The sequence below is a fragment of the Buteo buteo genome, chromosome Z (genome assembly GCF_964188355.1).
Source record: "Buteo buteo chromosome Z, bButBut1.hap1.1, whole genome shotgun sequence".
NCBI classification, from domain to species: domain Eukaryota; kingdom Metazoa; phylum Chordata; class Aves; order Accipitriformes; family Accipitridae; genus Buteo; species Buteo buteo.
The window spans coordinates 56991975-57003366 of NC_134204.1; the positions used below are offsets into that span (position 1 = coordinate 56991975).

The following is an 11392-nucleotide window of genomic DNA, read 5'->3' on the forward strand; positions in this document are numbered from 1 at the left end:
GAAACAAAATTGTATGACAAAAGTGAGATACCAGTGATATGGTCATCAGTGTACTGGAGTGGGCTTCTGGATTCCCCACTCTCACTGGCTTGCAGAGCAGCTTGTTACATCCCTTCACCTCTACATGTTTCAGCACCCAAACCAGTAAACCAAGGGAAAGCCCTTCTTGGGAAACCACTATGAACTTCACTAACCAAGTGCTGTCAATGAGGTAGCCATGGCAATCAGCACGGCATTCACAGACAGCTCTGAAAAGGGTCACAGGGGATCTGCAGCTCCCCATCAAAAGCCCACTCAACAACATGCCAGGCATACGTGGAGAGCTCAGATCTGGGAAAGCCGTATGTGAACAGACAGGTATAATAACGATAATAACAAAGAGGCAAGTCTAGTTAGGGCTGAGAAGAAAATAGGTAGGAAGAAGGTGTTTTTCCTAAACCCAGTGCAGGTAATAGCAGTGATAGAGGCTGCAATGAAATCTTCAGTTTACTGTGCAACACAGTTCTCCAGGCTCCACTTCCCACCCCAAAAATGTTCCAATATAATGATAAAGAAGCCCATACCAGGGTCAACAGGACCCTGGAAGAGGAGGAAGATAAGTGCATCCCTTAGGAAGAGAAATTTTGTCCCCAAGACATGAAGAGAGCAAAGATAAAACCCAAAACTTAGTTCTCCCAAGTGCTATTCCTTAGTCACAGACATGCCTTTACCAGGCAGAGAAAGCTTGTTCCTTTTTTCATAGTTCAGAGGGGATCTTGCCATTGCCTCTGTGTTGTTACCGAAGAGCGGTGATATTAACTTCTCTGTGCAATGCAGAGGACAGGTTGGAGTGGAAATGTAACAGACAGTAATACCGTGGAAATGAACCACCCAGTATACCCAAAGACATTGCAGTGATTCTTTCCCCTTCTCCCTCTGCAGTGCTGGTCAGTGGCAATAGTTATGATCCCAGAGATGGCTAGTTTCCTGAACAATGAACTTTTGCCTTGCCAGCCTGCCAGCTGTACTTGCATAGCAATGCTAAGCAGCAAAGGTACTGAGGATGCAATTGTCAAGGCTAGTGATGGTTCCTCCTGCACTCTTCCCGCATCTCTCAAGCCTCAGCTGTTGCCTGTGAGCAAAGTGAGAGCTGCCCTGGCTGCAAGGCACAGGCAAGGCATGAATGTCCAAAGTCAACATGGATCTGGGAATGCAGAGAAAGTTGCAAGTTTGTCTTTCCAGTATCTGAAACACAAATGCTGGATGATGTGAAACATGATGTTAGAGCCCAGTGAAAGGGATATGGACTACCCTGATGGAAGTTGTGACTGCGTCTTGAATGGCTGCTTGTTTGTCCTCCTTTTCAGTGCTTAGCACCTGAACTGGGAAATGTGAAGATACATTTTCTCCAAATCTGAAATAGTTTCCCACTTGGGAAGCAAAACTTACATGAAACATCTATAGATGAAACTCAGCCATGTTTTAAGCAGCACTGCTGAGCTTTCACTAGGCCAGGCTAAATTTGCTGCCCATCTATGTGAAAGATGCTGTGCTACTAGCTGGCTGGTGATAATTTATAGGTTTTGGCAGCAGAAGTGGTTGCTATCAAGGGATTTTTTCCAAGGGAAAGAAGTCTGAGGCTTTGGTGGTCCAGGTCTTCAAAGACACAGGGACCTGTAAATAGAGGCATGAAAATTCTCAGCAGGGAGTCTGAATTTATTCCACACGGAAGACAGAAGCTGCTTCTAATACTGTCCTGATGAGGTAAATGACTGGCTCTGAGCAAATTAGACTTGACACCAATCAAAGGTCTGTGGACATCTAACCTAGGACACTTGACAAAGCACTTGACAAAGTGCTTTCTTTTGGCTGAGTGAGCCCAGATTTGCTTATGTGCATATGAAGTGGCTGAGCATGGTCTGTGTCATGAAGTTTACAGGTGGGTTTTTTTCCCAGACTCTGAATGTCACAAGGTCTCAGGGACAGTTGAGCATTGTTTAGCCTTGATCTGTCTGTTTTCAGGGTGCTAGATGCTATTGCCTTTTCCTCAGGCACAGGCCTCGAGTCCTGGTTTTGTTGGGATCAGTGGGGATATGAAATATGTGGCTCTCCTTGCTGCACTCTGCCAGCCAAACCTGCATTGCCTGAGTCACTGATCCTGACTAAGAGCAGAAATGAACTACAGTGAAAATGAGGTACTTCCAGACAATGATGATCTGGGGAGCCTGATTTTGTCTTAACTTTACTCTGTTGATCTAAATCTTTGGCAACTTCAATCTAATGCTCCTGAATTATGTCAGTGCAAACAAAAATACTTGAAACAACATTGGTGCCCCACATGTCCAGGTGGAGTATGGCTGTCATCTTGTGATACAGTAGCAATGCCTGTGGATGCAGGATGCTTGGTCTCTAAGAGAGACCAAAACTAGCCTGAAAAGCAGAAAGCGATCCTGTGCTGTCTGGCCTGCCCTCTTGTATTCCCCAGCATACAGACTTCCTGAGTCCGCTAGAGCATTTTGACCCAAAGGGGAAATGGTTTGCCCACTTATGAAGAGGCCTCCTCTGGAGAAGGATGTCTCCTCTCCTTACCCCCAGACCTTTTCCCATGTGATCTATCTTTTCTCTCTCATCCTGCCCTCTCATTGTCATTGTCAGGCAACGTGTAAGTAGATCTGATGATGGCAGGAGTGCTGAAGTGCTTGAGCTGAGATATCAATCCAACAAATTTGAATTATAAAGTAAATGGAAACTGGGGACCCTAATATATTTGGAGACTATATTAGAAGACTTAGACCTTGAACGAAACACTGCTGCAGACAGCATGCTGCAGGATAGCTGTTTGGCTATATTAGAAAGGCAAGTCTTTTGCTTAGAGCTCTTGAAGCTGTCAACAAGAATGGGTGCAAATCAAAGTTGCTGTCCATTTGCCACTTGAAACACTGACAACTGCAAACCATCTAACAACTATTTATTTCATTTTTTATCTCCTCTCCCTATTGTTACAGAAGCTCAAGCTAGATTTCAGTTTGCTGATGACTTTTCTAAAATTCCACAATATTCAAGGGAATGTACTCCATCATTTGTCATGACTTGCTCAGCCACTTTGCAGACTCAAGATGATGAAATTCTTAAAAAAGAGCACAAGATGGCTAAGAAGTACAGAATGTATTTTCTGCATCATTATATGACTTCCTAAGTTTTTTTTTTTTCCCCCCAAACCTACAGACTCAAAGGTGATGAAAACACTAAGCAGCGATCTCTTCTAAAGCCAGCCTATAATCAACATCAGTGAGACCCACTGCATGACACAGAGTTAGCTCTGTGTCTAATAAAGCCACCCCACGGCAGCACAAGATATACACTGACCCTGTGGAGTGAGTCGAGTGGAGGCCACTGAGACAAGGGGCTGCTGGAGCACAGCATGTCTGATGAGACATGGAGAGACATGCCTTTGATGAGCTTGGGGATGAGAAAGCAAGGGGGAGCTCTTTTGGCTGTCTTCAGCTGCCATGAGGAAGGGATCTATGATGAAGGAGCCAGACTCTTCTGTGAGGTGCACAGGGATAGCACTAATTAGACATAAGTTGCATTATGGGGCATTGCCAGGGTATCAGGGAGCCTTTTTTTCTCTGAAGGGTACTCACCATAGGGACACCACTGTCCTTGGAGATCTTCCCAGCTTGACTGCTCAAGAAGCAACATAATAGAGCTGTCCCTGCTCTGAGAAAAGGGATTGGACTGGGCAACCTCTGGAGGACCCTTCCAACCAAATTATTCTACCAGTCTATGAATATGTATAGATCAGATCCTCTCTCACCTCAGCTACCACAGACATATCTTTCCCAATTTCCAATTTAATTTTCTCTCTTGGCATGGCGGAAAACTAAGTGACCGGAGATTCTTTTCCACATAGCCACAGCTGAGCTTCAGGGATCACAGCATACAGTCTTGTCAGCCCAGTCTGCAATTTGGTTTTAGGCTGTTTAGGTCCTCAATGTGAAATGAGATCTCCTCAAGCCTGCCTCTTTCCTCCAAGTCCTTTTTCTGCCCAAATCTATGTTGCATTAAGGACAGAAATGAAGACTGTGGCTTTCTCTGCAACATTCTGGAATGCAGTAAGTACTGAAGACATCCATTTCTGGAAGGTGATAAAGATTGCAGACATCCATTTCAGTGCTTTGGTAACCACCGCTTCTCTAACTGAGCAAAGCCAATTGATAGCAAGGCAGGACAGAGTCACCTGCACCTCACTGTTGACATGCATAAGTACTCATGCTGACTACAAATTATCTTTCTATTGCAGTTTACTGATTTAATTGCAGGCCCCAGGTGGGAAGACTGTTATTTCCAAACACATCATCTGGTTCTGGTTTCAGCCTTGTTATCACCTGCTTTGCTCAATGCAATATAAGGAGTTTTGCTGATAAAAACTCTTTCTTCAAGCCATATTTGCTCAGAGTGTGTCCCAAAACAGCAATAAACTCCTGTCTAGCTTTTTCATTCCCATGGATGCTACTGATTGTCAGTGCTAGCCCTACCTGTATCAGGCAGATTTGCTCTTTTTCTTAGATTACACAGGATCTCTAGGCAGTACGCATCCTCAACCAACCATGTCAGGAGTTATGCAAAGGGTTTTGATCTTCTTTAATCACACCCTAGAACTGGAGAGACTTTATATCTCCCTTTTTGCTTGTGACATAAAAATGAAATTTTGTACTAACCCTTTGTTCAGGATGTACAATAAAATCAAATGGTATTTGGGTAGACATGTTCCCTTGAAAATCACAGCCATCATGTTCAGTTGGAAATACTTCCTGTTTTGTGACTGATGTAACCCATTCTTAGACTCTGGAAAGAGTTACTTCAACATGCAGGTGTGAGAAGGGATGCTGCTGGTCAGTGTTCTCACTGCACCACAGAGACATAAAACACCTCTTTCACTGCTTGGAACTTCACAGTTGCTGACAAAATCATCCAATATGTTACTGCCATTACTAACTCATGTTGTCTTCCACATGTCTTAGGAGAATAAACCAGATGGAGAAAAAGGGTCTGGAGCTGTCTTTAGGACTGAATCCTGTGCATGGAATGGGAACTTCTGCTCTGAGACCATCGGAAGGCCCCTGCACTGGAACAAGGCTGAAGGCTCACAAGGCACCATCTGGCATCATCCCAAAGACCAGATGGGTGCTACTTTCTCATGCACTGTATCTGCTTCTGGATCCCCCCCTACATGCAGAATGCTATAGCAATATGTGCATATAACAATAGGTGCTGGTGAAGTCAGGGCCCAGGTGCTTTTTCTGGACCTTCCTACTTTTTCTAGTGAGATTTGAGGAGAGTTAACAAAAGAAGATTTAGCCCAGATCACTATCAGCAAATGTGCATGGAAACACCTCCATCTTTCCTAGAGCCTGGTGACTTCTCACAAGCTTGAGCCAGCTCCACAGTTGCAGCTGTGCCTACAATAACACAGAGCAGCCTTAGAGCTGTGCCACTGAAGACACAAAGATTAGCAATTGAACATGAAGTCTGGTTCATTGAACTGAAAAGTCAATCTCAAAAGGTAAGCATGTACAGCAAGTTACTGTAGCAGACAGTAACTCACAGGAAATAATGAGAGATTTGCCTAGGACTCTGCCTGCCCGTCTTATATGTGTTAACACATGTTTCTGCACTAGCGATCTTGATCACAGAGTGACACCTATAAACAGACATGTGTTATGACAAGAACATTTAATCCCATCTGACTCCATATTTGTGTGATGCCTTAGCATGCTCTCAGTATCCAGAGTGACCAGACTTTGGTGTCTGTACTCCCAGATATTGTAGTAATGGCAGGCATCTCGCAGTAATTTCCAATCTCTGCAAGGTGCACGTGTAGCATCTTTTTAGCCAATATGCAAGAAAAGACCTACTTGTACAATCATAGAATCATAGCATCATTTAGGTTGGAAAAGACCTTTAAGATCATCGAGGCCAGCTGTCAACCGTGCCCACTAAACAAGCAAAGGTCTTCCTCATATCTTTTCTATTTTAAACTTGCATCGGCTGCATTGTTATCTTTGAAACTTGTCGTGGTTTAACCCCAGTCAGCAACTAAACACCACGCAGCTGCTCACTCACTCCCCCACATCCAGCGGGATGGGGGAGAAAATCAGAAAAAGAAGTAAAACTCGTGGGTTGAGATAAGAACAATTTAATAGAACAGAAAAGAAGAAACTAATAATGATAATGATAACACTAATAAAATGACAACAGTAGTAATAAAAGGATTGAAATGTACAAATGATGCACAGGGCAATTGCTCACCACCTGCCGACCGACACCCAGCCAGTCCCCGAGCGGCGAATCCCTGCCCCCCCACCCCTTCCCAGTTCCTAAACTAGATGGGACGTCACATGGTATGGAATACACCGTTGGCCAGTTTGGGTCAGGTGCCCTGACTGGGCATGAGAAGCTGAAAAATCCCCGACCATAGTCTAAACACTACTGAGCAACAACTGAAAACATCAGTGTTATCAACATTCTTCACATACTGAACTCAAAACATAGCACTGTACCAGCTACTAGGAAGACAGTTAACTCTATCCCAGCTGAAACCAGGACAAACTGTATATCACTCAGTGGAGTGATACAACTCAGAGCATCGACATAGAGAATGTGGGGAACTGAGGTGAATGCAACCTTCAGACCTCAAATTAAGAGTATGAAAGATTCTAAAGGATCTGACTTTAACACCTGGTTCTAGTCTGGTAACATTTATGAGATCTAAAGGTGGAGCTTCTTCACCAACCACCTAAATTACCAATGACATTACATTGTACTCTATTAAGGCACAGGACTTCTCACATCTGTTCAACAGTGTCTCTTTGGAGTAAACCAGATTGATTAACACAGCTCACTGCAGTTCCATCAGTCCTACCCAGCTAAGGCCTGAAGTTTAGACTCCATATATAGGTATTGAAGTACCAGGCTTGGTTCTTCCTGCTACAGAGATCTCTAAACTCGTGTCACCTCAGTCTAACTAGCTCACATCAGAGAAATTGTAGCTTGGCAGCAGAATCTGGCCTTTTGAGACTGTCTTGCCAATGCTACTGCTGCTGCAGAAACAGCACCTGCTTGCATGGAAGTGAACCAAGAACAGTATCTTTGTGAGGATTTGGTCCTAGAGATCACCAGTTGTATTCTGACTTGATCACTAGAGCTCATCTAAATCAGCAAATCTGTGAGAAGGCATGAAATGAGTGTAGCGCAGCAATTCAACTCTGTATTGTAAGCCAATGAAAAGCTGCTTTGCACCAGCTGGGTATACCAAGTCAGGCTGAGTTACTTCATAATTTACATCTTTTAGCTGGTTAGCTCGCTTGCAGCATCCCCTGCCATAGGATTTGTCCCATACTGCTGAGCACTTACATTCCCACTGGACAGCAGAGGAGGGGCTCTGTCCTCAGCTTGCCTTTGCCTTTGCTAGGCTTTTCAAAGCCACATGGCCAGAGTATAACCCTGATGTCAAGCTGCACAGAGCAAACAAACTAAGAGGTCTGACTCTGCTCTGTGCAGCATGTGTGGCACTTTAGTGGCCTCACTTTAAAAAAAGGGACATAAAAGCACAGTAATTAGAATGCATGGGTTGACTAGAGACTAGGAAAGTGCACGCTTAACTTCCCTGGATATTCAAACCTAGCAGGTGCCTGTGCACTGAGCTGAAGGTAATGCTCCTCAGAGAGGCTAGGTGCCCATGTAGTCACCGGGACACGTTTCTGAGGAGAACTCCCTTGCAGGGTCATCTGCAACCTGGTTCCCAAACTGCACCATGCTCTGAGAAGGGAGCAGGAGTGGGTCTGACCCCTCCTTTCCAATCTCTCTCTGGAGCAGGGGTTTTGAGTCCCTCCACCTGAGATTGTTATGTAGCTGCTGGGACCCACAGGGTCCTTCCATCCTCTGGGTGGTCCATCAAGGATTGCACCTATTCTGGAAGGGACATCTGGCTCTGAGAAATTTCATCTGGGATCCAGGGAGGCTAAGAACCAGTTTCCTGATTTTTCCTAGGGCCTGTGTCCCAGGAAAGCATCACTGGCTCCAGGCTTTTCAGGAAGGAAGGCTTCAAAGACCTAACATGAATAACATGTCTATCAGGGCTCCTAGCAGTAGTGCAAGCAGAGCCAAGTTGGAGAAAAAGTTGTGGAAAGGACTGGAAAAAATGATTGAGTTCTTCATGTTTTGTTTTGTTTTGCTTTTTTACCTAGTCCTTGTCACAACTTTCCTGTTAAACAGCCCTGAAGGATTTTTCAGTAGTTGAGAAATTGTTACGAACTCTGTTGAAACAGCTCAGCACTATGTGAGAGTGATGTTAGTTATGATGGACTTGCTGTGACTTCCATGTGGGTGCACTGAGGAATCCTGGGGGAGTTCATTTGGAGCTTACTGTTAAAAGGCTCTGCTACTGGTAACATGCTAAGATCATCTTGACTTTTTTCTCTTCTGACCCAACTGCACAATCCCTGGGGCTTTTTTTTTTTTTTCCTTTTTTCTTTTCTTTAAAAAGAAAAAAAAACTATCCACAAAGCAGAGGTCAAATACAGACCACCTTAATCAGAGGTTCATTTTATCCTCCTTTAGCACTTGTCTGTAAAAGTGCGTACTTGTAAACTGCTGGTAAAAGCACCTAACAAAAAAATCTCTGAATTATTTATAAAAGCAGTTTGTGTCTTCATGTGCCGCTCAGAGAAACTAAGCATCCCCTCTGATGAATTAGTGATTAGTCAGTATTTAAAAGGCAGTATTTACAGGATACACAACTGCTTAAAATTGGACTGCACACGAAGTGAGTTATATTGTAACCAGCTGCCATCACCTGCCTGTTACTTCAGCTCCTGAAGTAGCACAGAAATGTCTTACAAAGATAGCAAGGTTCTTAATATAGCATGGTGGGGAAATATTTTTCTGCAATACTATTACTACGTTAGGTAGCTGAAATGTGGAGCTGTAATAATGAAATGCATAGATGTTTTGCAGATTCAGATAAACTAATGAGGAATTATTTGCATGAATAGTCTGGTGCAACATCACATATATGTAAGTTTCCTGTGCCCCTGTGCTTCTGAAATATGTGGACCACTTTCTCTGTTTCAAAAATATAATCCTCCTTTCTCTATGCATAAATCGTGAGTAAAATGACATGGCCCCTCACACCTGGAATACTCAGTTTTAGAATTTATAGTTGCTGCAGACATGTATATTTCAGCTGTTAGGGAGCAATAAAAGCATATTTTGTGTAGAACCCTGAACATCTTTCAGAACTGTGGCTACTTCAACCTCCCTTCTCATTTAAAAATTCTTTATTGTTAGCTTTGCAATCCTCCATGTTTTGGAAGAATCACACAGTTCCTACTTTGGTTTCTAACATGCTGAAACTTCAGAAGATAGCTTGTTCACAGGTGACACCTTAGACTACAAAAGCCCATTATTTTTTATATTGCATGTTTCCAACTTATACCCATAACTGCCTGGAAGGATTCTTATCAAACATATGAGAAGTTAGAAGAGAAAAACAAACCAGAAATAGTAAATTTAGCTATTTCTGCAGCTATAAATCTTCCCAAATGATGCATAGAAAGTAAACAGTTAAGAATTTTCTTCTGGTCAGTTTTCTTTGTAGAGCAACACCATTTCACTCTCACACTTACAGGGTTTTCACAGCCATCCTGCTCAGCCTGGAGTTATAATCTCCCATTCCCAAAAAACCATAGATAGGTTAAATTTTTAAAGGAGAGAAAGAACATACTCCTTTTGAAACACAATGATTTCAATTCATTTCTGAAAGTGACAATTACTTATGTTTCCTTAAAAAACCCTCACACCTTTTCCTTTCTTAAAAGAAGGTGCTCAGCACTGTAAGATCCACAAACTTATTCAAACTGATTACAGAACTCAATGGGACTAGCACTGGACCCTAACAAAGTTTAAACTACAAGCAGATACAAGTCCTTCTGAAAACAGAGTTGGGGTAGGATGTGACTAGTGTTTAGAAAAAAATAAAAGAAAACCAAACCAGCCAAACAAACAAAAACCCCAAATTGGACAACCACAGATGAGCTTACCTTTAAAGAAAGACAGGAACAAGGATGCCCAGAGACATAGTCCAGAATAAACAAATCCCAAGCACTTTTCTGTGAGCATTGTCAAAATAGGCTGACTATCCTTCCTGAGCAGAGGGAGAAAGAGGATGAAGTCTTGGAGACAGCCTGCAATGACTGATGGATTTGGCAATTACAGTAATAAGGCATCAAACCAGCTTCCCACCAGGACAGAGAAGTACGTTTGGTTGTGTGCTTCTCCAGTCCCCAGGAGCCAAATCATCTCTGTGCTGGGTCAGTAAATCCAAACACAAAGGGGCTGGTTACTTTGCTTGGGACTCACATTCCCAGGCACTCTGGGCCTTTTCTTGGTCAGAAACAAATGCTAGTGGTTCCAGCACACAGCTGTGTATGTACTGCAAGAAGGGGGAGCATGCTGCCTGGGAGATGCTTTCCACATCCCCACAGACTGTACCTAACTCAAGACAGCACGTCTGCAGCAATTCCAGTGCTTGCACTCGAGTGCCTCTAGAGCTGTTTCCCAGCAAAATGAGTTTGTGTCCCTCTCTGCTCTCTCTCAGCTGCCAGTGCAACTTGCAGTAAGCACTTGTGGCATGGTCCCTCTACCATGTACCTGCCCTTTCTCCCAGCAGCAGTGGCTGGGAAGCTTCAATAGTGCAGAAGCTGGAGAAGGTGAAACTCACCAGTCTCCTGCTCTTTTTGATGCATCCCTTCCTGCAATCACTTTCACCAGAAGCAGGGAACTGCCCCGAGTGCCCTCTTCCCAAGCTGCCCACTGCTGCTGGCTCCCCACTGTGGAATTTTGCACACATACTGGCTCCTCTGGGACAGCTCCTCTACCTCCCCACTCTAATTTATTCACCAGCCAGTGAAAGGCAACGCAAGGCGAAGGCTCAAATACATTTCATGACATTCATTTTTTGGGCCTTTTTTCTACTCTTTTGCCTACTCTGCACACTCACCCACTTCTCTTCCACTGAAAAAAGGTGCAGAACTTTGCGCTTCCCCTTGTTGAACTTCCTGGGGCTCCTGCCTTGGCAGGGTACAACCCTAGGTTGATGCAGAGAGCAGCACCAAGTTGTGACTTTGCACAGGAGGAGGGATTTGGCTGCTGCTGTAGCGAGGCTGCACCAGGCAGTGGAGGCTGGTAGGAGAGCAGAGCCCTGTGACATGGGGGCAGAGGGTGCGGTGAGGAGGAGGCTAGGCCTGGGGTAATGAGCAGCGGGACACAGGTTGGCCCTGGAGACCCCCAGGCTGCAAACATCTGCCCTTGGACCAGCTGCAGAGATGCAGACCTAGAGCTGGGCAGAACC

General features: G+C 44.2%; 1 protein-coding gene across 1 annotated transcript in view; it reads right to left on the reverse strand.

Annotated features, from left to right (window-relative positions):
* LOC142027443 (neuronal acetylcholine receptor subunit alpha-7-like) overlaps positions 1–10161 on the reverse strand; it is a 70508-nt gene extending 60347 nt beyond the window's left edge. The window contains exon 1 of the mRNA XM_075021654.1: positions 10083–10161. Within this exon, the coding sequence (XP_074877755.1) occupies positions 10083–10161 (79 nt within the window). The remainder of the gene's footprint in view (positions 1–10082) is intronic.
* Between the last annotated feature and the right edge of the window lie 1231 nt (positions 10162–11392).